This window comes from Nomascus leucogenys, chromosome 9 (genome assembly GCF_006542625.1).
Source record: "Nomascus leucogenys isolate Asia chromosome 9, Asia_NLE_v1, whole genome shotgun sequence".
NCBI lineage: Eukaryota > Metazoa > Chordata > Mammalia > Primates > Hylobatidae > Nomascus > Nomascus leucogenys.
In genome coordinates, this window is record NC_044389.1 from 18,309,488 (window position 1) to 18,337,118 (window position 27,631).

The following is a 27,631-nucleotide window of genomic DNA, read 5'->3' on the forward strand; positions in this document are numbered from 1 at the left end:
GTATAGATGAGATTGCTTACAGGTATATCTTACTGAGTAGGGAAGAGAAGAAACTATGGAATTTCAGAGAACACTAGTATTTCAGTGTACAGTGGAGGACGAAGTGGTTGAGAAGGAGGAATAACAATTAGTGATATTGACAATGACACATCTCATTTTATCTTAGATTTTTCTCAGATAAATTCAAAGACCTTTGTTCTAAGAACAAATTCTAAGAACTTTGATCAAGATGTAAACTTTAGTGTTTTTTTTTTTGAAGTAAATTCTTTCTTAAATGCTTGTTTTCCTTTTCAGTTGATCAATTTATGGTGCTAAATGGTAACCTGTTGGGATAAATAATTATTATACCACTCTAACACTAGCAGTTGGCTCTAGTTCTCTCTTACAAGATCAATTTCATTGTAATGCTTATTACTAGAGATACACTGGTATGGAACCCCAAACCCCCCAAAATATAAATTTTCATCAGTCCTTGTTTCCAGTCATTAACGTGATAGTAGAAGTGCTGTTTTAGGACATACACAGAAATATGTATTATTACCTCTTTCATTTTGCTGTTCATAATTTTGTATTCTATTCCATCCATTCTTTTTGTTATTCCTGTTTTTATCATTTGACGTGTGTTAGCCAATATACTCGTTTGGCATAAAAATAAAATATTTTGGAGAGTTAGGCGGATTCTGAATCCCGAATAATTTTTCTTGGTTAAGGAGTATTCTTTAAATGCAAAAGTCTGTAGAAAAAGGAAAAATTGACAACTTCTGTAGAGTATTGTCTTAAAGCTTTCACATAATCTGTGGATGCTAACCTAGGATTTTGTGTGTGCGTGTGTGTGTGTGTTTGTATATGTGTCATATTAAAAACACTGTGTAGTGAAAATACCAGCCTTTATACACACTTTTGTAATAAATGTGGAAGTATAATTTTCAATTAATACTGTTGCTAAGAGGATCCATAAAAGCTATTTGCATGCATTTTATGCCTCCCTCCAAGTCTCTCTCTTTTCTTTTTACACTTCAGTTTCAATAGCACCTGTAATTAAGGAAGAAAACCAAGCCCTGGGAGCTAGGTAGGACTTCCAGCTATTGATCTGTGTAAACCCAGTTTATACTGTCAGGGGAGAAACAGTCAACTGCTGAGCTGCTTTGTCACTGACATAAGCTGCGAGAGGATTTTTTTTTTTTTTTTTTTTGTCTATACTGTTTATACACTAGTCTATAGACCTGCTGGCTGGTTGAATTTTAAAGAGTGCGGAGGTTTAAAGACTTGTCCCCTGAGGGATGCTTCTGCCAGTTGGGAAGCGAGCTGAGGCTGTTTCGCAGAAGTGTATGCATGTGTGTTGCTTGTGGAAGAAGGGAGGGGGAGGGTGTGAAAGATTGAGCAACTAACTGGGAAGCGTTCATCTTAATTTGAGTCTTAAAATTGATGTGAAATATATTACTAATTTGTGTATTTAGAGGCAGATACTGAATTTTGAATATATGTTCTTTATTGTTACAGAAATTATGTGGACAGTTTTATAGGAGGAGGTCTGAATAGTGTTCACATGTATAGTAAAAATGGTGAATGGTTTCACTTTATGAAGTACAAGATAAGGATTAAGCAATGGTCAAGTGAAAATGAACTGGTCTCATTTGCAATGAACTGTTTTTCAGTTTACAGAATTTAACTTACTGCAAGTTTAGTAACTCTTTTAACGACATTTAACAAAATATTGTCAGTGGTGAAACAGTTAGTTTTTGCTTAATATGGAGTCTGTGCTCATATTTTTAAAGGTACATTATTATGATTATAAGCAATCCAGGGTACCCTGCCCTAAGAGTAGATTTTTTTTTTTTTTTTACAAGATCCTTTTCTTTCTGCTTATGTGCGTTAAGGCACTGAAGCTTTCTTAGGTATTGGTATTGGAATTTTATAATGTTTTGTTTTTAGTTGACACTTTATTGCAGTCTACCTTTTTAAAAGAATGCAAGAAATTCTACTTTAAAACACTCAATGCTATATTTATGTACAGGGTTTAAATATTCAGATATTGATGACTTCTGTAGACCTTAGTTTTAGTGGCAAAGAAGTGGTAGCAAAAATATATCGTTCAGTGAGGATGACTGCTGCATTAAGATATTTGCTTTTTTTTCTTTTTAATGGGAAACATCCTTATAAAACTCTTTGTCTTGTAAAATTGCCTGACTTTGAAGTTGTATGATGTTGTCTTCAAGTTTAAAGTTTAACTTTTGAATCAGACTTAAAGTTATTTTTCAAATATAACAAAATAGATTTTTAAGACTTTGCCAACTAGCTGATAATTATTTGTATTTTATTATAGTTTTTAATGTGTATGGTTTCTAAAATATTTTAAAATTATTTTTAATGACTGTTAAATAACTGAAGGTTTCAAAATCATTCAGATTATTTTCTGTGTTTTATTAAAGCATTGATTTTCATATTAGGCAATTCTTAAATGGAAGTGCACAGAATAGAAGCTATATTTTTGAAAGCTTGTTTTTAGATACACATTTCTTTAAGAGTGTTAAGATAAAACTTAATACCAAGAATTGAATCATGTAAATGTTTCTTTGGCTATAGAAAGTCTCTCTCTCTCTCTTTTTTTTTTTTTTTTTTTAACTGTTTGACTATGGGACATGTAGGGTTGTTATACCTCTCAGTAATTCATTCTGCTGCCAACTTCATTCCCTTTTCTCTGCCTGCATTTTAATTGAAACAACATTTATATTTTTGAGCCAGGATCTGTCAGAAGTCCCTATGGCTAGACTGTGGTACAAGTAGCAGCAGACGTAGCTTACCCATATGGTGCGGTGCTTCTTGTAAAATCCATATGGCCTTGTTGAAGGGAATCCCAGCGGGGATGTGAAGGGTGTTAATACCCTTCAGGCCAGGCCTTTCCCCCCTGGGGTTTCTGTGGCATTGTCAGTGCAATCTGCCAAAGCACAAACTTAATTCCTTTTTAATAATCAATTATTTTAGTCTAGGAACCTGTGCTATTTTTCTTAAGGACAAAGAAAGCAACTTTTTCTCCTAGAAAATGTCTCAAAGAAGTTTTAACTGCATCTTAAAAAATATTCTAAAACTTATTTCTTTTTTTTGAAATTTCCATTTGTAGGAAATACTACAGAGTGTGCCAAAGTTCTGTTTTCCCTTTGACGTTGAAAGGTACAGTATAAGTATCATTTAAAATAAATGTAGATTATTATAGTACATACTTAAAATGATTACATGTGCCTTTTTATAAAATAAAATGTCCCTTCTCTTTACTGCTTCTCACAAAAAGGCTAGAGATTGAAAAGAGGTTGAAAATTAATTAATATGTGGACGAGGAAGCCTTTTAAATCACATCTTTTATTTTCTCTACTATGACCAGTTAAGACAAGTCTGAAAACGCATTGCCAATAGGTTCTATTTTTTCCCTTTATTCTCTCTTCTTCAGGTAGAAATTGTGAGCACTAGTGGAAAAAAATATTAATATGACCTTGATTGGAGTCTTAGAATTATGTCTTGATGTATGTTTCCTGGTTTCTATCTCACTTCGTCCTCACTGAAAAGACCATCTGTGTCATGCTGTAAAACTCATGGCTACTTGTCTCTCAAGAATAGCTTTATAGAGGTAGTGTAATATTATGGAAAGCTATAGGGAAACTCCTCTAGTTTTGACAATCTTGTTTTTATATTTCACTGAACAAATACTGAATGATGAAATTGCATAGAGTTGAAATTTCATGGAACATACAGCCCTGTGAGCATAACAACAGATCATTTATTGTTTTTCATGTGATTTTTTATACTCTATTTTCAGTTTACCTAAGAGGGTGATATGAAGGGTTTTTGAAAGAATATTTATTTTAGGAAAATACTTTGCCAAATTAAGTATTAGTGAGTCTTTATGATTTTACTGTATTAAAGATAAAGCCTTCCGAATGATGGACTAATCAGTACTAATAAGCATTGCTGATGAATGATATTCCCTGTTTTACCTTATCAGAGGAATCATTGCCCTACCCCCACCAAAAAAAGTTACAAGTTTCATATTAATAGTAAGGAAGATTTAGGATCCAGCTACAAAAAGATAGTATGAATCTTGGGCACTAGAGGTCACATTTGTCACTAGAGGTTTTTTTTTTTCTAAGTTTATTAAAGTGTAAGAAAAACCTATCCACTGAAAAGTGTAGTTGTTAAATGTTCAGCATTTGAAATGCAACATTTCCTGACGAAACTGTTTGTAGCATTGATACTGGCAGTAATTTATTTCCTTCTGCACAATCCCTATGGCTATTTCAAAACCAAAGCGTAGGCATCATGGATATTTTATTTTGGGACAAGGAAGTCAAAGTTCAGTTATGGTTATCTAATGGCAAGATTACAGCCAGTACTAGGAAATATATTCATATATTTTAAATAGAAATAAAGATTCAGTCTAACGTTTTATATTGCCCCTTATACCAAAATGTGACACATATTATGGTAGTATGATACTTCAAAGCTGACTAAAATTCTTTACAGCTTAGCTGATAAGCCTTTTTTTTTTTGGTAGAAATTATATTTGTATTTTATACTTGGAAATTTATTCCTCAGTATGTTGATAGCTGTACAAGAGAATTCTAGAAAAAATATACCAAGGGTATTTTTGTAGGGTACTTTATTGGGTGAGAATGTCAACAGGAGAAGCAATTAAACAGAGTTGGTAGTGGCTGCCATTAGATTCTAAAGTGACATGATTTGCTATCTAAGCAATTTTAGAATAATTAAGAAAAGAGGCTAAAGTTGAAGAAAGGGACTTAGTCATCATTTCTAGCTTCTTCTACAGTTTCAGTAATAATATTTTGATAATTTATGAAATATGAGCACTTTTAGTCTTATGAACATTTATGGTAGACTACCTTATGATTTCCTAGTAAGAGATTAATATATGCTGAACTGTTCAGTCTATGAGGTATTACAACTTATTTTGGTGTTTACATGTTTCACACTTGCTTTAGTTTTAGAACATAGTTCTATCTTCAAGAACCAACTGATTAGAAAGATGAAACCAATGTCACATATAAATATACTCTTGTTTTTGTTTTTCTTGAAGAAAATTGTCAAACAAGGCACAATGTTTCATAATGTTACTATATTTTAGGGTGTCTCAGAATCAAGTTGGACAGCACTTTACCTTTGTACTGACAGACATTGAAAGTAAACAGAGATTTGGATTCTGCAGACTGACGTCAGGAGGCACAATTTGTTTATGCATTCTTAGGTGAGTATTTGTAGTAAAAGAAATTAGATGCAAAATAGGTAACTATCTCTCTTTTGTACCTTTTTATGCTTGGGATGAAGAAAAACTTGTTTTCTTTAAAAACAAGTTGAAAAATAATTTTCCTGATTTTCTGTATACAGAATCAGTTAAGTTTAAAGATTTACTGTTAACATAGTGGAACTTTCCTTGAAATAATCGATTTTTTACCCAAGATTAGATTTTTGTAGAATTATTTTTGAAAACTAAATATAAAGAGAAGGATTCAAATAATATATGAGTTTCACCTATTAAATGGAATACAAAAAAAAAATAAGTTAAATTAATGTGTGCCATTTTCTGTCACTGAACCAGAACTTGGATTTTTAGAAGTGAACTGCTGCTTTAAGACAGAGGTTGCAAACTGATGAACCTGGTAGAAGCATTTAGAAGTTTTCGTTTGGCTACTGGGTGTTTTAAAAATTTTAAGGGACTTTAACCTTATGAATTTTAGGAAGTTTTGTATGTAGTTCATATTTCGAATTCCTTTTGAAAAGTGAGGCTATCTACTAATTCTGCCGTGGCAACAAAGCTGGAACTGAATAGCAGATTTTTAGTTGTGTCATGAGCTTGCTAGTTTCCACAGGTCCTATCTGTCCTGCCTAATTGCCTCCATTATCTGCCTTGATTCAGTAGGTAGTTTAGAGTATGTCTGCTGCCTGTGGACTTGGGATCTGAGTTGCTGACTGTTAGGAAGAAAGGGTTCTAAAGGTTAGCATTCTTGCAATATGTCCTGATGAATCAGAAATCCAGATGTAGTCTATAAAGATAGGACTCCAAACTATTATTATAATATGGATATTGGTCAAGCTAGATTTCTTAGAAATGCTTATAGGAAAAGAAATAATTTATGAAATAACATTACAAAGAAAACTTTGGTATAAAATTAGTCTTCCTGTTCATTTGCTATTAATATTTAGCTACAGTTATATCATTCATTGAGAGGTTGTTAATTTACTTAGAACATTGGTTAGACCTGGAGAGTTTTTTTCAATCTTTATTCAAAAGTAAGTGCTTAACTGCTTTATAAGTACTAGAATTGTGAATGTGCCCTCATTGTCTCTTTAGCACAACTTTTTCATCTGGATAACAATTGTGCTTAAAACTTACACTTTATCCAAAAGAATGTCATGCTTAAAACTGTAGGTTAATTTTTTGAACTTGGAGCAGGTTGGCTGGGCAGTGGGGGTGGAGATGACAGTGTGAGCAATGGTGGGGAGAGTCCCTTTTATCATTGTTTCATGCTGAAATTTCAAAAGCTACAGTTTAAAGGGGAGTATATCTTTATGCACTGTGCCCGAGATGGATTTGCCCTAATGGAAAGACCAAAACTGTGTATGCTTTCTTATTTTTCTCAATGAATTTTTGAAACTTTTCATTAAAAAATTGAGATTTACAGAAAAATTTTCATGGTACAGTAAACTTTTATATAAATATTACCTAGATTCATCAGTTGTTAGCATGCATTTCTCTGCCTCTCTCCCCGTCTCCCCTACTCTCCCTTTCTCTCTCAATACACACACACACACACACACACACACACACACTCCCCCCCACCTTTATTGTTGTTTTTGTGCACCCATTTGAGAGTAAATATCATTTTCAGGTAAGATTTGAGTCTGTATTTTATAGCTTACCTCACTGCCTCTAAACTGACCTCCTGATATTTATAATTTAAAAGTCTGAGCCGTTTGTTTTGAACTCTTAAAATACTTTGAATACATTGAACTTATTAATCATTCACAAATAACTATTGAATGTTTAGAATAGTTTCTATAAATGTGCTTGTGGAATAAATATTCTTAGGAATTTCTGTTTAAATTGAGGAAAACTATCATTACTTGAAAATATTTATACAAAACAACTATAACTATTTGTTAATCGACTGAAAGAATAATATAATGTGCATATCGACAACCCAATTGTCATTGATTTGTAGAAAACAAACTCTAAAGCAAATACAATAATCAAATTATTTTTATCTGCAGTTCTAAACTTGTATATGTAGAAGAATGCCTGAATGTTGTGGTATATTCTTTGAAGTAGGAAGAGTTTTTAACCTGCAGAAAATATGATTATATTATATAAAGATAATGAAAACCAAAAGTAAAATCGTGTATTCCAATAAAGAGAACATTTCACAATAAGTATTATTGAATATTTTATCTTTTATTTAAAATAATTTTTCCTTTTATATTTATTTTTGTCATTTGACAGTGCTTTTGGTAGATAAGAAGTAGGAGGTGTCAAAACTTTATGAAAAAATCATAGAGGAAAATCTAAATTTAGAAAATACTGTTCTCCAGCTTATTTTTCCTAGTAAAGTAGAAAAATATTGCCATTTTAAGATTTTAATGGCATATCTTAATATTTTTTCTGAAAGACAGTATGTGAAGGGATTCTTTGAGAACAGCTGATTTAGAGAATAACCAGCAAATTAGGTAACTATTTAATTTTAATAGTGAATGCAGGATTCAAATATAATAGAATTCAGCATCTTATTCAGAAAACTGGAAAATTATAGATAGATAAATGTCTATTTGTAAGCTATAATCAGTGTATCCCCTGGAAAGGAATTTCGACAGATTTCTGTAAGTGCTACAATAAGAGGAGTTATGGTGCTTTTGGTCCGAGTTTATCCACCTAGTTTGATGGGTCCTTCACCACTTTTAGCTTTAAAACTGTTGAAAGGATGGATAAAGCTATAAATGTCAACTAGAAGAAAAAAAGTACTGTGAGAGTCTACATGGAATCCCTAAAATATTTGTGTATTTGAGCACATAATGATGAAAATGCTTGTATGGTGACAAGTATAATAAAATTTAAAAAACAAATAATAAACTGGTGGAAATATATTTACAACCACTATAAGAAAGGGTTAATAGCCAAAATACATAATAAGCACCTACAAGTTAATAAGAAAAATAATCTGATAGAAAAATAAGTAAAGCATCTGATAACTTACAGAGGAAATGTAAATAAAATATGCAGCTATGAATGATGCTCAGCATTGCTGAGGGTAAAAAAAAATGAGCCCATTAAGATTAGCAGAATTGAAAAAATTTTTAAATAGGCGTGAGGGAAAACACACTTCATTGCTGTTTGTAGGACTAAAAAATGATACAAGCTTTTGAAGGAAAATTTAATAATATCTATTAGAATTATAAAATCTCATATTTCTTCAGTCAGTAATTTCAGTTCTAGGAATTTAAATCCAGGATTAATTCTAAGAATGAGGAGAAAAGTATGAACAAAGGTATTTATTACAACATGGTTTATAGTAGGAAAAATGCTAATTAGCTAGATTTAGTCATTCCACAATGTATATGTATATGAAAACATTGTTTTCAAGTATATACAAACCATGAGAGTAACATTCTGGTGGGAGAGAAGGGAAGAGATTGTGGGACAGAGAGGAGGTTATACTTGAAAAGAAAGTATATGCAATAAGTACATAGAATTTTATCTGTCAATTTAAAGAAATAATAAAAAATAAATTAAAAAAGTGTTGACAACATGAATGCCCCTCAATAGGAATTGATTAGGTATATTGTGGTACATTTTGTAACCTCCTCTCTGTCCCACTACTCCTTCCCTTCTTTCCCACCAGAATATTACCCTCATGAGGGCAGGGATTTTTTTCTTTTGTTTACTCATATATTCCCAGTGTCTACAATAGTGCCTGGCACATAATTCTTAATAGACTTGATAGATAATTATTGAATAAATGAATGAATAATGCAGCAACCTTTTTTTGCTATTAAGAAAAACATACGCCGGGCGCGGTGGCTCACGCTTGTAATCCCAGCACTTTGGGAGGCCGAGGCGGGCGGATCACGAGGTCAGGAGATCGAGACCACGGTGAAACCCCGTCTCTACTAAAAATACAAAAAAATTAGCCGGGCGTGGTGGCGGGCGCCTGTAGTCCCAGCTACTCGGAGAGGCTGAGGCAGGAGAATGGCGTGAACCCGGGAGGCGGAGCTTGCAGTGAGCCGAGATTGCGCCACTGCACTCCAGCCTGGGTGACAGAGCGAGACTCCGTCTCAAAAAAAAAAAAAAAAAAAAAAAAGAAAAACATACAAACATATACACCCTGACTTAGATAAATGTTTATGATCTGTTGTAACATGATGAAAAATTTCAAAATAATATTTATAGTATGTTCTTATATTTGTAGAGAACAAGTTATATGTGTATGTAAATGTATATGTATTTTAAGAAATAGCTGACACATAAATATTTGTATCTTAATATATGATTGTATGTACTTATAAAAAAGTCTAAAAGGATATACCCTGAATTTTTTTTACTTTATTCACTTCAGCATTTATCTACTTTTTACAATAAGCAAAAATCATTTCAATTTTTTCCTGCTCTAAAACTCTGAGATGTTATGATATAGATAATAAACTATAAATATGGAACTACAGGTATTATATTAAAAATTAGTAGGAATTTAGCTAGATCATTTTTTGCCAGGTAAAATATGTGCGTGTTTGCAGGATGGGAAATTATCTTACTAGTATGTTTTAGTATAGGCACTCCATACAAGTCAGGTGATCATGGTGACATAGCAGAATTAAGAATGGAATTGGGGGCTTGGCGCAGGGGCCCACACTTGTAATCCCAGTGCTTTCGGAGGCCGAGGTGGGCAGATTATGAGGTCAAGAAACCCCGTATCTACTAAAAATACAAAAATTAGCTGGGCATGGTGGCACACGCCTATAATCCCAGCTACTTGGGAGGCTGAAGCCGGAGAATTGCTTGAACCCAGGAGGCGGAGGTTGCAGTTAGCCAAGATCGTGCCACTGTACTCCGGCCTGGCGACAGAGAGACTCTGTCTCAAAAAAAAAAAAAAATAAATAATAATAAATAAAAAGAATGGGAATGGGACAGTTTCATTCTGTGTCCTTGAAAATTGGGATTTAAAGAGAAAAAGATATTGCTGATGGGGTGGCTTTACAATCTTCGAGCCAGATATTGATGTTTCTCTCTAATTTCAACACAAAATGTTCAACCAGATGGGAATGATTTATAAGATGGTTGGAGAAATTCTATGACACCTAAAATTAATTTCTTTTTTCTCCTCCTCCAACAGTGGTTACTTAATTTTACTGTACCCTTAAGATGTGGTTGAAAAAGTTTGTCTTTTTTTTTTTTTGAGATGGAGTCTCGCTCTGTCACCAGGCTGGAGTGCAGTGGCGCGATCTTGGCTCACTGCAGTCTCCGCCTCTCGGGTTCAAGCGATTCTCCTGCCTCAGCCTCCAGAGTAGCTGGGAATACAGACCCGTGCCACCACACCCAGCTAATTTTTGTATTTTTTGGTAGAGATGAGGTTTCACCATGTTGGCCAGGATGGTCTCAATCGCCTGACCTCGTGATCAGCCTGCTTTGGCCTTCCAAAGTGTTGGGATTACAGGCGTGAGCCACCGCCCCCAGCCTAGTTTGTCTTATTTAACTGTGAAACCAAGACTTAGATTCTAACTAGTAAGTTTAGGGGGAAAAGGAAGGTAGGATTATCTAATGAGCTATTCAAACAATGGTTTAGGATAGTCAGGTCTCTTAATTTACAGGCCAGCTTCCTTTAAAACAGACTGTGCTGCTTCCAGAATTATATGAGAGAAGATCAACTATGCTCATTTTCTGAGTTATTTATGAGTAGCTGGCAAAAGCCTTTTTGTTTGCAGTCAGTTTTGTAGGAGTGACCTCACTTTTAGAATTCATGTGCTTAATAGGGCCAAAATTTAATGAGAAATATGATAAAATCCTTGCATAAGCAAGACATAGACATATGCCTTTAACCATATTTTCTGATAACAAAAATAATTTATTTTACTATAGAAAATTTGGAGGATCCAGAGAAGTTTAAAAGATAAAAGTCACTTATATTTGTGAACACATAATTGTCACTTATGTTTTGGTATTTCTAGTTTTATTTCAAAAGACTTGCTAAGATACATTTACAAATTTTTCTATGTCAAAATAAATGATTAACTGTAGTCTTTATTCACAGTTTGTAAAATGAATGAATGCATCTAAAGCAGCTCATAAATTGAAAAAGCTACAGTGGCTTTCATATTATTGTCCATAATTGCCTAGAATGTTTACACATGCTTAATCTGACAATTGTTCATTGCTGTTGTTTCTTTTCTTATAAGTTGAGATTTCACACAAAAATATTTCCCTTCTGAATATAGGTTATATTTAATCACTTTCTTATATCTTTACCAGAAATTTATTATGACTTTTGGATGTTGAAAAATGTTAATACCTTCTCCTTAACGATGCCTTTTGTGCAAAGTTAGTGCCTTTATACTGAAGCATTCTCCATTTGTGGGTATTCTACTGTGAGATAATAATGGCTTGATTATCCAGAGTTCATTATCAGTAGCAAAGGAATTAAGATTCTTGGATAGAAATTAATTGATGTTTTTCCTATTGTCTTTCCAATATCCTAAACACTAATTTTTTTCTATTGTGATAAAAAATATTTTCATAAAAATCTTCTCATTTGTGAGTTATCTTCTACTGTTTGAATTTGTCTTTTAATCCAAAAATTGTAAAAGAAAAATATTTATGAATGTCTCTTGAGTTTTTGTTGATATTGAACTATTTAAAATATTTTAGGTCCTTATGAAAGCATAGACATAATTAAAATGCCATACATTTAAGAAGCTTTAAGATATTTCAATACAAAGTAAAATATAACAGTACAAATTGATAGAATATTTTCATTAGAAATAGCAGAAAATAATTTTGTTTGGATTTCTTGACTGGCAGAGACTCTTTTAGGTTAAAGATGTTGATACTAATGATACTACGTGGCAATTAATTAACAGCAACATCATTTAGTGTTTGTTTACCATAGCCAAGTGGTCTGCTTAGTGACGTGTGCATTATTTAAAAAAAAACCCAAAAACTATTCTAGTCCTTAGAGTTCTAAACTAGAACATGTGTATATAATGCTTTAAAGCTGCTTTTATCTACTCCTGGATGATGCTATTATAGGACTTGAAATTACTGTAATCTGCATTTACCTTGGAGTTCTAAGTGAGAAAATTGCACGCTATGCTATATAAACCACGTGTCCGTTTTCTCCTGGATTTATGCCATTACAAGATTTGAAAGTACATTTCTTTGATTTCTATTTATTTTGTTCACCTTTTAGAAAAAAATATTAGAATTTAGGCCTGTTTAATACAAAAGTTGATATTTAATTTTGAGCCCCTGTTTTGTTCTTTTGTTCTTTCTATGACATGTCTATCCTACTTTTGACAAGATTTCAAAAATAGCCTGAGATATTACTAATTTAAATCTGGCAATTGTTTGTATTTAGAATTGTTTCATATGCTAGCAAAAATGCAAGAAATAACTTTTTTACCTAATTCGATTAACATAATTTTATAACTATAAAATTGTCACCAAGGGTTCAAAATGAAATACTCCAATAAGGAAGACAGATTTATGTTTAGGGCCTTTGTAGTTTCCCCTCCCCCCTTTAACTCATACCAAACTTGAAGCTTTCACACTCTTCCTTTGGGCAAATCCCTTAGAAGCAGAATGTTTCAATTTTACACATTTTGTGTCAATTTTCCAGACAGAAAAACAGCCTCTAGACATTAGACGTTTTCCTACGGAAAGGCAGTTTCCTTAGTTTTATTTGATTACTATAAGTTAGGTTCCTGCTGATCGCTTAGACTTTAGTGGTTACCTGACTATTTGACAAAAAACATTTCCTTTCCTTTATTTAACCTTTGACTTTTGAATGTAAAAGTTGTATCAGCTCTATAGTGGAAGTAGAAGTGTGGGGGAAGTCTTCTTACTACCACAAAATGGACTCATGACTTTATGTATAGCTCTCTCTTTTGCCTTACGTCTTTACAGAAAATTAAGGAAATGATCTTAAAATTACATTTTAACTAATCTCCTGTACTTTGTTTTAAAATAATTGCTCATAATGTTTTACATTTATATATGTTGGCAAGACTACGACGGTCACAGTTATTCTTTGTTCAATTTAAAAAATTCAAGTGAAATATCTTATTCACTTATTACAATATGTCAAGTACTTTTTTTTTTAACTTCCTAGGATTTTTGTGGTCTGTTGTAAGAATACAGACTTTGACTGTCTTTGGGACTATAAAATTTAGTGAAAAACATTTTAACATTTTACCTTATTGATAATAAGTTTAAAATTAGTTGTTTTGAACACATATTGTTTGAAAATTCCCTAAGAAACCACAAAATAAAGACTTGAAAATAACATTTCTTACTCTAGCAACATAAGCTTATATAATTTACAGTATTTTTTATCTCTCTCTGTGTGTGTGTGTGTGTATGTGTGTGTTTCAAAAGTTTTGGACATAATATTCTTTTAAAAAATGATGTTATTTTTGCCATATATTTAGACTTAAAGTGTACATAGAGTATAGTTAAAATTGGAATTACTAGACTAGTTTGTATACCCTAGGTCATTTTCTTGTCAGATAAGGAAGTGAGTAGTCAGTAGGATTTCCTGTTGAGCAGTTGCTTCTTATCAGGAGTTGTGAATTCAGTTACCTATGTGGACCAGGTAAGGGAATCAAATGAGAGAAACCTGTTAGGTGCCTAACAATAGGAAGTTGGGCTAAGTATGGTGATCTGAATAGTACACGCCACACTCAAAGACAGAAGCCACAACTCAGCCCTAGGGATTTGTTGCACAGTGAAAAATGTGTGGCAAGTATTACCCTTTCTTTTGACTTTTAAGTGAAACAAGAAGTCCACATTTTTACAGCGAATTATCTCGGATTTGGAAGTTGGCAACTTATTTAATTAAACAACAATACAGTGTTGACCAAACAAAAGATGCCTTTAGGTTAGAAGCAGCCTGCAAATAGCCAGTTAGCACTCTTTGCTGTAGATGCTGTTTATTAACAACAGAAAATGTCCTTGCTTTCTTGACGTTTCTAGGAGCAATGGCTATGTTATAGAGTAGTTCCACTTTTATATGTGATGTTTTTATTAAAAAATATGAATGATATGTACTCTTTAAAAGAAGAAAGTTATCACTGAGAGCCAGTACATGTTTACAAAGAGAGCATTGTTTAAAACTAGGCTTGGTTTATTATGGTGATAGTACATAGTGATGTAACAGGGAGTGCTGTAGTCGAAATTTGAGTCTGTTCTAATATTTCACAAACAAATTATGTGTAGAGAAAAGTGTTGGTTAGATGATACAATTATAAGTCTTTCGATTAGGTTAAAATTTCATGCTTAGAATGTTGATAAATAATTGGTGTTACTTTGGGAGGCATCTTGAACACTTTTGCAGGCCATATCCTTTTCAAAATTTTTATCCACAGTGATGAACACGGAAGCAATACCAAACTTAAAATTGGAAGGATTTACCAAAATGTTAGTTTAAAGAATCACATTGAATAGATCTTTATTTGCCCCAATGACCAAACTATAATTTAAAAGTCATAAAGGTAATGCCCTGAATGTTAAACAAACAGATGAATTTTGGAAGATAGAATTTGCTTAAGTGGATAGGACATATAGGAAGGCTGATTTAAGACACAACAGAATGATTTTTGTCTCAGTTCATTTAGCTGCCTGAAATGCCTGGTCATTGAACATGTTTATTAAAAGTCTCACTATACATTAGGAGATATACTTAATGTAAATGATGAGTTAATGGATGCAGCACACCAACATGGCACATGTATACATATGTAACAAACCTGCACGTTGTGCACATGTACCCTAGAACTTAAAGTATACATTAAAAAAAAAGGCTCGCTATGTAGAAATACATGCCAAGATAGGGTGATAGACTGTTTGTGGTAAACCCCTGAGCATACGTTACTCAGGTTGATTAGGGTTCCAATCCCAAGATTGCCATTCCATAGCTTTGTGACCCTAGATAAGTTGCTTTATCTTAGTTTAGTCAAGTATGTATGAAAGCATTAGTGTAAGAATTAAATGAGATAATACATATAAGTATCCAATGTACTGTCATTCATATAGTTACTCCTTAAGTAATTTTACTTCCTGCACTTCGAATTTTTTTTTATAATACAGGTGGCATTTATTATATGGTATCCAGCATTTAATGATGTTTCCAAAGACAGCGTTCACAATTTTTTAGTCTACCATATTCTTAGAAACAGAAATATTGGCCAAGAAACAAGCACATCAGGTATTCTCCTGCCTCGAGTCTTTTTCACTAGCTAGTACCTTCTCTGGCCACCCTATCTAAAATTTCAAGTCTTTTTTTTCTTTTTCTTTTTTTATTATTATACTTTAAGTTTTAGGGTACATGTGCACAACGTGCAGGTTTGTTACATATGTATACATGTGCCATGTTGGTGTGCTGCACCCATTAACTCATCATTTAGCATTAGGTATATCTCCTAATGCTATCCCTCCCCCCTCCCCCCACCTCACAACAGGCCCCGGTGTGTGATGTTCCCCTTCCTGTGTCCATGTGTTCTCATTGTTCAATTCCCACCTATGAGTGAGAACATGCCGTGTTTGGTTTTTTGTCCTTGCGATAGTTTGCTGAGAATGATGGTTTCCAGATTCATCCATGTCTCTACAAAGGACATGAACTCATCATTTTTTATGGCTGCATAGTATTCCATGGTGTATCTGTGCCACATTTGCTTAATCCAGTCTATTGTTGTTGGACATTTGGGTTGGTTCCAAGTCTTTGCTATTGTGAATAGTGCGACTATAAACATACGTGTGCATATGTCTTTATAGCAGCATGATTTATAATCCTTTGGGTATATACCCAGTAATGGGATGGCTGGGTCAAATGGTATTTCTAGTTCTAGATCCCTGAGGAATCGCCACACTGACTTACACAATGGTTGAACTAGTTTACAGTCCCACCAACAGTGTAAAAGTGTTCCTATTTCTCCACAGCCTCTCCAGCACCTGTTGTTTCCTGACTTTTTAATGATGGCCATTCTAACTGGTGTGAGATGGTATCTCATTGTGGTTTTGATTTGCATTTCTCTGATGGCCAGTGATGATGAGCATTTTTTCATGTGTTTTTTGGCTGCATAAATGTCTTCTTTTGAGAAGTGTCTATTCATATCCTTCGCCCACTTTTTGACGGGGTTGTTTGTTTTTTTCTTGTAAATTTGTTTGAGTTCATTGTAGATTCTGGATATTAGCCCTTTGTCAGATGAGTAGGTTGCAAAAATTTTCTCCCATTCTGTAGGTTGCCTGTTCACTCTGATGGTAGTTTCTTTTGCCGTGCAGAAGCTCTTTAGTTTAATTAGATCCCATTTGTCAATTTTGGCTTTTGTTGCCATTGCTTTTGGTGTTTTAGACATGAAGTCCTTGCCCATGCCTATGTCCTGAATGGTATTGCCTAGGTTTTCTTCTAGGGTTTTTATGGTTTTAGGTCTAACATTTAAGTCTTTAATCCATCTTGAATTAATTTTTGTATAAGGTGCAAGGTAGGGATCCGGTTTCAGCCTTCTGCATATGGCTAGCCAGTTTTCCCAGCACCATTTATTAAATAGGGAATCCTTTCCCCATTGCTTGTTTTTGTCAGGTTTGTCAAAGATCAGATAGTTGTAGATATGTGGCATTATTTCTGAGGGCTCTGTTCTGTTCCATTGGTCTATATCTCTGTTTTGGTACCAGTACCATGCTGTTTTGGTTACTGTAGCCTTGTAGTATAGTTTGAAGTCAGGTAGCGTGATGTCCAGCTTTATTCTTTTGGCTTAGGATTGACTTGGTGATGCGGTCTCTTTTTTGATTCCGTATGAACTTTAAAGTAGTTTTTTCCAATTCTGTGAAGAAAGTCATTGGTAGCTTGATGGGGATGACATTGAATCTATAAATTACCTTGAGCAGTATGGCCATTTTCACGATATTGATTCTTCCTACCCATGAGCATGGAATGTTCTTCCATTTGTTTGTATCCTCTTTTATTTCATTGAGCAGTGTTTTGTAGTTCTTGAAGAGGTCCTTCACTTCCCTTGTAAGTTGGATTCCTAGGTATTTTATTCTCTTTGAAGCAATTGTGAACGGGAGTTCACTCATGATTTGGCTCTCTGTTTGTCTGTTATTGGTGTATAAGAATGCTTGTGATTTTTGTACATTGATTTTGTATCCTGAGACTTTGCTGAAGTTTCTTATCAGCTGGAGGAGATTTTGGGCTGAGACGATGCGGTTTTCTAGATATACAACCATGGCATCTGCAAACAGGGACAATTTGACTTCCTCTTTTCCTAATTGAATACCCTTTATTTCCTTCTCCTGCCTGATTGTCCTGGCCAGAACTTCCAACACTATGTTGAATAGGAGTGGTGAGAGAGGGCATCCCTGTCTTGTGCCCGTTTTCAAAAGGCATGCTCCCAGTTTTTGCCCATTTAGTATGATATTGGCTGTGGGTTTGTCATAGATAGCTCTTATTATTTTGAGATACGTCCCATCAATACCTAATTTATTGAGAGTTTTTAGCATGAAGAGTTGTTGAATTTTATCAAAGGCCTTTTCTACATCTATTGAGATAATCATGTGGTTTTTTTCTTTGGTTCTGTTTATATGCTGGATTACATTTATTGATTTGCGTACGTTGAACCAGCCTTGCATCCCAGGGATGAAGCCCACTTGATCATGGTGGATAAGCTTTTTGATATGCTGCTGGATTTGGTTTGCCAGTATTTTATTGAGGATTTTTACATCAATGTTCATCAAGGATATTGGTCTAAAATTCTCTTTTTTGGTTGTGTCTCTGCCAGGCTTTGGTATCAGGATGATGCTGGCCTCTGAGTTAGGGAGGATTCCCTCTTTTTCTATTGATTGGAATAGTTTCAGAAGGAATGGTACCAGGTCCTCATTGTACCTCTGGTAGAATTCGGCTGTGAATCCATCTGGTCCTGGACTTTTTTTGGTTGGTAAGCTATTGATTATTGCCTCAATTTCAGAGCCTGTTATTGATCTATTCAGAGATTCAACTTCTTCCTTTATTCTTGGGAGTCTAAGTCTCTTTGTAGGTCACTAAGGACTTGCTTTATGAATCTGTGTGCTCCTATATTGGGTGCATATATATTTAGGATAGTTAGCTCTTCTTGTTGAAGATCCCTTTACCATTATGTAATGGCCTTCTTTGTCTCTTTTGATCTTTGTTGGTTTAAAGTCTGTTTTATCAGAGACTAGGATTGCATCCCCTGCCTTTTCGTGTTTTCTATTTGCTCGGTAGATCTTCCTCCATCCCTTTATTTTGAGCCTATGTGTGTCTCTGCCCATGAGATGGGTTTCCTGAATACAGCACACTGATGGGTCTTGACTCTTTATCCAGTTTGCCAGTCTGTGTCTTTTAATTGGAGCATTTAGCCCATTTACATTTAAAGTTAATATTGTTACGTGTGAATTTGATCCTGTCATTATGACGTTAGCTGGTTATTTTGCTCATTAGTTGATGCAGTTTCTTCCTAGCCTTGATGGTCTTTACAATTTGGCATGTTTTTGCAGTGGCTGAAACCAGTTGTTCCTTTCCATATTTAGTGCTTCCTTCAGGAGCTCTTTTAGGGCAGGCCTGGTGGTGACAAAATCTCTCAGCATTTGCTTGTCTGTAAAGGATTTTATTTCTCCTTCACTTATGAAGCTTAGTTTGGCTGGATATGAAATTCTGGGTTGAAAATTCTTTTCTTTAAGAATGTTGAATATTGGTCCCCACTCTCTTCTGGCTTGTAGAGTTTCTGTCAAGAGATCAGCTGTTAGTCTGATGGGCTTCCCTTTGTGGGTAACCCGACCTTTCTCTCTGGCTGCCCTTAACATTTTTTCCTTCATTTCAACTTTGGTGAATCTGACAATTATGTGTCTTGGAGTTGCTCTTCTCAAGGAGAATCTTTGTGGCATTCTGTGTATTTCCTGAAATTGAATGTTGGCCTGCCTTGCTAGATTGGGGAAGTTCTCCCAGATAACATCCTGCAGAGTGTTTTCCCACTTGGTTCCATTCTCCCCATCACTTTCAGGTATACCAATCAGACGTAGATTTGGTCTTTTCACATAGTCCCATATTTCTTGGAGGCTTTGTTCGTTTCTTTTTATTCTTTTTAAACTTCTCTTCTCGCTTCATTTCATTCATTTCGTCTTCCATCGCTGATACCCTTTCTTCCAGTTGATCGCATCAGCTACTGAGGCTTCTGCATTCTTCACATAGCGCTCTCGCCTTGGTTTTCAGCTCCATCAGGTCCTTTAAGGACTTCTCTGCATTGGTTATTCTAGCTGTCCATTCGTCTAATTTTTTTTTTTTTTTCAAAGATTTGAACTTCTTTGCCATTGGTTTGAATTTCGTCCTGTAGCTTGGAGTAGTTTGATTGTCTGAAGCCTTCTTCTCTCAATTCATCAAAGTCATTCTCCATCCAGCTTTGTTCCGTTGCTGGCGAGGAGCTGCGTTCCTTTGGAGGAGGAGAGGTGCTCTGATTTTTAGAGTTTCCAGTTTTTCTGCTCTGTTTTTTTCCCATCTTTGTGGTTTTATCTACCTTTGGTCTTTGATTATGTTGATGTACCGATGGGTTTTTGGTGTGGCTGTCCTTTCTGTTTGTTAGTTTTGCTTCTAACAGACGGGGCCCTCAACTGCAGGTCTGTTGGAGTTTGCTAGAGGTCTACTCCAGACCTTGTTTGCCTGGGTATCAGCAGTTGGTGGCTGCAGAACAGTGGATATTGGTGAACTGCAAATGCTGCTGCCTGATTGTTCCTCTGGAAGTTTTGTCTCAGAGGAGTACCCGGCCGTGTGAGGTGTCAGTCTGCCCCTACTGGGGGGTGCCTCCCAGTTAGGCTATTCGGGGGTCAGGGACCCACTTGAGGAGGCAGTCTGCCCATTGTCGAATCTCAAACTGCATGCTGGGAGAACCACTGCTCTCTTCAAAGCTGTCAGAGAGGGACATTTAAGTCTGTACAGGTTACTGCTGTCTTTTTGTTTGTCTGTGACCTGCTCCCAGAGGTGGAGCGTACAGAGGCAGGCAGGCCTCCTTGAGCTGTGGTGGGCTTCACCCAGTTCCAGCTTCCCAACCGCTTTGTTTACCTAATCAAACAACTAACTCGGCAATGGCGGGCGCCCCTCCTGCAGCCTCACTGCCGCTTTGCCGTTTGATCTCGGACTGCTATGCTAGCAATGAGCAAGACTCCGTGGGCATAGGACCCTCCCACCCAGGTGCGGGATATAATCTCCTGGTGTGCCCTTTTTTAAGCCTGTTGGAAAAGCGCAGTATTAGGGTGGGAGTGACCCGATTTTCCAGGTGCCGTCTGTCTCCTGTGTCTTTGAGTAGGCAAGGGAATTCCCTGACCCCTTGTGCTTCCCGGGTGAGGCGATGCCTCGCCCTGCTTCGGCTCATGCACGGTGTGCTGCACCCGCTGTCCTGCACCTACTGTCTGGCACTCCCCAGTGAGATGAACCTGGTACCTCAGTTGGAAATGCAGAAATCACCCATTTTCTGTGTCGCTCACGCTGGGAGCTGTAGACCAGAGCTGTTCCTATTCAGCCATCTTGGCTCCTCCCCTCCAGTTATTTTAACACATAAATTCTATGATTCTTAGATTCTGCTCTCAACCCCCAGATGACGTATAACTAACTAGTGAGTTATACTCCCCAAACAGAAATAATAAAGTATTTTGGGGCCTTACAGATGACTATGAGAAATATCCCATAAGGGTAAAGCTTATTTCCAAACAGTGTTAGTTTAATTTGTAGATGAAGTCATAGCCTGGTATCAGGATGAAATTCAATAAAGCTTATTATCTTGGACATGTAAAAAACTAATAATTATGTAGATACCAAAATGCCTAGCACAAATAAAAACTGTTTAAATTCTTAAAAGTAACCTAAATATGGATATATTAATCAATTATTTATTCAAAGACAAGGATATAATCTTACAGATAAATTATACTTATCTGTATAAATTAGCTTCTTAATGAAAAATCTGATTCTGTTGTGCCTTCACAATTTGAAAGGAATTTAAAAGGGGAAGATAACCAGTGAGAAACAATAATACAAAGTTCAGAAAACCAGAACATTGAAAGAAATGTTAAGAGTTTTTGGTCTAGAAAGAAAAACATTATCTCACTTTCTAATAACATAATTATTATATATATATAGTTTTTATACTGGACCATGAAAGAAAAGGTTACCAAAGGACTCACTTTATTTAAATAAGGTGAAAATGGCAGTGTAAGCATTAACAGGTAGACATGCAGCCACCTACAATCAATACATTTTGCTTTGTCTAAAGCTCCTTGAGAGATGGGTAGAAACAGACCAGCACATTCTTTGAATAGATTAGGTCTTACCTTATCTGAATTTTTAGGTCTGAACTACATGACACATTGAAATTGTCTGGAAATAGCGATTTCTTCAGGCTATTAAAAGTTGAAATGTGAGTTTGAAATGATGACAAATGAAAGCAATTAGGCTCTAACTAAGGATTATGTGTCTTGGTAGAAGGTAGAAATTTGCCATGAAAACTATTTCTTTGAGTTATAGTGAATGCAGAAACTATGATGTGCTGGTTTGCATTATATTTAGTTAGTAATATAACAGTATTAGTAATTTTTAAGGGTTTTATTTGTAAGTGGAAGATACGCATAGTAAAATAGCCATCTAAGCACTGGGGCTTGAAGTGTTAAATAATTTAAGTAGGAAAATTGAGATTACCAATAGTAATTTCTAATTTTTAGATTCCCCAAAAGCTGTCACAGATGTGTCACATACCTGTCCAGATTTTTCCAGGCTTCCAGGCAAAGTTGTCAATATGCTTATTGTAAATACCCTGTTCCAGCATCTCCCTCCTAGAGCCTTCATTCCTGTTTCAGTCTGGACTGGTTGCTCGCGAGGCCTTTGCACAACTGTTCTTCCATGGTCTTAGATTTCTTGCCTCCTACATCCTTGTATTCCTTCTTTTTCGTCTCCTTTATTTTGTTTTAGCCATCCTTTAGGATGTCTTAGGAGGTGAAGTTTTGAGTCCTTGCTTGACTGAAAATGCTGTTAATCTGTTCTCACACTTTATTGATAGTTTGTCTGGACATAGAAGTCTTGAGTGCAAAGAATTTAACCTTTGTATTTTGAAGGCATTATCTTCTAACTTTCATTATTGCTGTTGAGAGGTTTGATGACATTTTTGAACTTGATCCCTTTGTTACTTGTTTTCTCTCTTTGGAAGCTCTTAGGCACTCCTCTATCCCTTGTTTTGGAATTTTACAGTGATACTCTGGTTTGGAACATTCTTTGTGCTGTTCATTCACTCATTCTCTTTCAGTCTGGAGACTCATGTCTGAAGTTCTGGGAATATTTCCAGTAATTCTTTAAAATGAAACTTTCATTCATTTCTTTCCTCTATTTTTTTCTTTATGGAATGACTATAGCTACATGATCATTGAGATTGGTGGCCTGATAGTGTAATATTTTTTCTCTTATTATTTATCTTTTTTGTTATGAATATAAATTATTATTATTTATTATACTTTAAGTTCTGGGATCCATGTGCAGAACATGCAGGTTTGTTACATAGGTATACACATGCCATGGTGGTTCGCTGCTACAAAGAGAATAAAATACCTAGGAATACAACTTACAAGGGTTGTTTATCTTTTTATTCTAGTTTCTGGGAGATTTTCTGGAGTTATCATCTAAACTTTCTATTGACTTTAATTTTTTTCTGACTTTAGAATTTCTTAAAGCTCTTTCTTCCTGTCTAAAATTTTCTATCTTTATTTTTTAGAAAAGTTTAGTTTTTTTTAATAGCTTCCTGCTCTTAATTCAGCTCCTAAGGATATTAGATATAAGTTTTGGAGTTCTCTTCAGCTGTTTGTATTGTCTATGTTTACTTGTAGTTCTTTTTATGTTGTTCAATATAAACATCATTTTGTATTTGTGTTTCCTGAAATATCTGGTGGTTGGCTATTAATTTGTGTTCAAAAGGAAGGTATTAAACTGATTTGGAAACACTGCATGTATAGTAGTGGGTTTCATTCCAAGAAAATAGGACTTCGAGGGGCTTTTTTTTTTGAGATACTGTTAAATCAGTGTTTCAGAACTCTGTGGGGAGCACTTCTGCTGGTCCTTTTCCTTTCTAATGGCATTTAGGTTTTGGTTTCCTCGCTTCTGCTGTTAGTTATCTTTCTGCTTACCATATTTACAAAGTCATCCACCTGCATTGCTATTGTTTTTTCCTCCATTTTGCTTGTATTCATTAATATATACCCTTTTTATTCATTTATTGTCATTTTGCAGTTATTTCCAGAGGACACAGAGATAAATACATACAGTCAATATGTTAGATTTAACCAGAGTTGGGTAGATATTTTAAAGTATCATATGAATTTTCATATCATTACTTAGTATTTGTAATTATCATTTTAAATAACTCTATAATATTCTGCTGAGTAAAGATACTGTAGTTTACCTAACTTCCTCTTTTATTACTACTTTCAGTTTCTGATTCAAATGACATCATTCATAGTCACTAACAAATCAGACATTATATGAAAAAAATCCTGGTAGAATTCTGTTTTTACATTCTACTTACTGATTTTTAAATTTTACGTGTTATGTGTATGTACTGTTAATCTGTGTACAATTATGTAGTAAAAGCATCACAATATTTTCTCTTAAAAGTAGCATGTTGTATTAATGCTTTGAAGAAAAGTCTTGAGTATTTGTCAATTGATAATTAACAACAGTGTATTTTGTGATTTCCTCTTATTCTACATGAAAAGTGTACAGTGTAACATTAAAATCTTTAGACATGTAAAAATATACTAATATTTTAATTTTTAATAAGGAATATAGATTTTGTTTTATATAAATGATTTTTAGATTTAATATTTAGCTATCATAAAAATTATAGTTTTATCTAGTACAATGAATTAAATTTTGAATTATATTTGGTTTTGATATATGAAAGTCATTTAAAATTTTTTATAATTTTAGAGTAGTCTTTTTGATATTTGTATTGAGTTATTTTGAAATTTGCCATCATTCTTAAACAACATTTCTGAAGAACTGAAAACACATAGTTCTGTTGTACTATATACTCCAGTAACATATTAAAAGGACATATTTTTGATATCTTTTGTTTTAAAAGCTTTTTAAAACTAGTTTTTATATGATTTTTTTTACAATGGTTAAGTTTTATCTTATGCATGCTTTTATTGAATGCCATGAAAATAATTTTAAATATTGCTGATGTAAAATAGAAGTATGTAATGAACAACTTTTTAAATAGAACTCTAGATTCTGATTTGTTTTATGAAAACTAGTAATAAATAATATGTAAAACTTTGCTGACAAAGTAAAGAAAATGGGTATAGTTCTTTTTTGACCTCCAGGATTAACCTATTTGAATTAATATGAATTAAATGTTTATATTGTCTGTTTTCTGATTCTGAATTTTATGTATATACATTTTAAAATAATTATTTTACAGTTACCTTCCCTGGTTTGAAGTGTATTACAAGCTTCTAAATACTCTTGCAGATTACTTGGCTAAGGAACTGGTAAGCTATTTTTTCCCCATTTTTAAACTGTAGTAAAATATTTATAACACAAAACTGACCATTTTAACCATTTTTAAGTGTATAGTTTTGTGACATTAAGTACATTAATGTTGATCTGCAATCATCAATCATACATCTTTTTTTCTTGCCAGTCTAAAACTCTGTCTGTATGCATTAAACAGTATCTACTAATTCCTCCCCAACCCTCACCATCCCTGGCAACCACCATTGTATCATCTGTATGAATTTGAATAGTCTATGTATCTCATATAAGTGGACTCACACAGTATTTGTCCTTATTTGCCAAGTGACTGGCTTATTTCATTTAGCATAATGTCTTCAAGATTCATCCATGTTGTAGCATGTGTCAGAATTTTTTTCTTTTTAAGACTGAATATGAATACACCCCAGTTCGTTCATTCATTCTTCTGTCAATGGACACTGAGGGGTGCTTCCTCTACTTTTTGGCTATTGTGAATAATACAGCTATGAAAATGTTTGTACAAATAATGTTCCAGCCCTTGGGTTCAATTATTTTGGGTATATACCTAAAAGTGGAATTACTGGGTAGTATGGTAATTCTGCATTTAATTTTTTGAGGAATCATGAGAGCATTTTCCACAGTGGCCACACTATTTTTCATTCCCATCAGTAATGTACAAGGGTTCCGTTTCCCTCACAATCTTGCCAATACTTGCTCTTTTCTTTTCTCTTTTCTTTTCTTTTCTTTTTTGGTTAATAGTGTCGTAATGTGTGTGCGAAGTGGTGTATTGTGGTTTTAATTTGCATTTCCTTAATGGTTAGTGATATTGGACATTTACTTGCCATTTTTATATCTTCTTTGGAGAAGGTCTTTAATTGTGCAGACAGAAAATTGCAACCCAGGATAAATGCTCTGGGAACACAGCAAGCATCACCTAAGTCAACCTGGAGAGTCAGGAAAAGTCTCTAGAGAAGTACTTGTTGGAACTCTTTTATCTGTGTCTCAATAGCAAATAGGTATTGAGTCAAAAGTTGTAGAAGGTCTGTTCAAGTCCTTTGCCCATTTTTAAATCATGCTGCGTTTTTCGTTGTTGAATTGTAGGAGTTCTTCATACATTCAAATATTCATTTCTTATTAGATAGATGATTTGCGAGTATTCTATCCCAATCTGTGGTTTGCCTGCCTTTTTGTTCTTTTGATAGTATTGTTTGATGCACAAAAGTTTTTAATTTTAATGAAGTCCAATTTATCTACTTTTTATCTTTTGTTGCCTGTGCTTTTGCTGTCATATCCAAGAAATCTTTTCCAAATCCAGTCTTTCAAAGCTTTCTTCATATGTTTTCTTCTAAGAATTTTATAGTTTTAGCTCTCAATAAAAGTCTTTATGCTTTTTTTTCTTAAAAAATAGAAATAAAAGCTGAAGTTTGCTTTTGAATGAACAAAATTCTCTGGGATAATGATTTTAATTTTTTTTCGCTTAATCTTTGATTTTTTTTAAAAATTTTTTTTGGAGACAGAGTCTTTGCTCTGTTGCCCAGAGCTGGAGCGCTGTGGTACAATCATCACTCACTGCAGCCTCAGCCTCCTAGGATCAAGCAATCCACTTACCTCAGTCTCCCAATTAGCTGGAACTATGGGTGTGTGCCACCACAGATAGCTAATTTTTTAAATTTTTTTGTACAGATAGAGTCTCACTATGTTGCTTAGGCTGGTCTCAAATTCTTGGCCTCAAGGGATCTTCCTGCCTCTGCTTCCCATCTACCAAGCCTGGCCATTCTTTGATGTTTTTAACAAGAGCTAATTTACTAAAATATTAGATATGCTATTTGATACAATTTAATTGAAATAAAATGTATTTTAAAAATTCTTTATAATTGTCTATTGTCTATTAATTTTTACATTTAGGGTGTACTTTCCATTCTCTGGTTATCTGTTTAAATTCTTATTTGGTACTCTGTCACTCTTGACATTGTGTTTTTCTGGATTTCCCTGACATTATCTCTTCTTTGTTTTACTTATGTCCTCAGCTTCTCTTTTGGGCCTTTTTTGCCCATCTACACCTAAAGTTTTGGTGTTATTTATGTTATATTCTTGGTTCTCTTTTCTCTAGATACTATTTATGGGTATTTCAGACACACTCTTTATCTACATACCACTCTTTTCTCTTCAATATGAACTTCCTGAAAACTGATTTTATTCCACTGCTTACAATCGCTTCATAGTCTCCTCTTTTTCTCAGAATAAAATTTAAACTTGTGTGCAGCATGACATATAATAACTTTATGATCTGGCTTCTGACCTTCTCTTCAAATTAATCTGCTCCCACTCATCTGCTGCACATAATGTACTATCTAATTATTTTGAGCCACTTAAATTTCCCAGAACATAACTCTATACAGTTGTGATAGATTACAGACCACTCACTAATTATTACTGGTAGAATACTTATCTTTTAAGAGTTAATGGGCTGGGCGCGGTGGCTCACGCCTGTAATCCCAGCACTTTGGGAGGCCGAGGCAGGCGCATCACGAGGTCAGGGGATTGAGACCATCCTGGCTAACACTGTGAAACCCCGTCTCTACTAAAAATACAAAAAAATTAGCCTGGTGTGGTGGCGGGTGCCTGTAGTCCCAGCTACTCAGGAGGCTGAGGCAGGAGAATGGCATGAACCCAGGAGGCGGAGCTTGCAGTGAACCAAGATCGCGCCAGTGCACTCCAGCCTCGGCGACAGAGCGAGACTCCATCTCAAAAAAAAAAAAAAAAAAAAAAAAGAGTTAATGTAGCTATCTGTTGAAACAAACCTAATTTCAGCACAAGTACTTCTCTAGAGACTTTTCCTGACTCTCCAGGTTAAG

The 27,631-nt window shown here is 34.6% G+C and overlaps 1 protein-coding gene across 1 annotated transcript in view; it reads left to right on the forward strand.

Annotated features, from left to right (window-relative positions):
- Positions 1-27,631, forward strand: part of DENND1B (DENN domain containing 1B) — a 266,884-nt gene that overhangs the window by 97,981 nt on the left and 141,272 nt on the right. Inside the window, exons 4-6 of the mRNA XM_030818697.1 lie at positions 3,119-3,168; positions 5,132-5,251; positions 24,724-24,793. Of these exons, the coding sequence (XP_030674557.1) occupies positions 3,119-3,168; positions 5,132-5,251; positions 24,724-24,793 (240 nt within the window). The remainder of the gene's footprint in view (positions 1-3,118; positions 3,169-5,131; positions 5,252-24,723; positions 24,794-27,631) is intronic.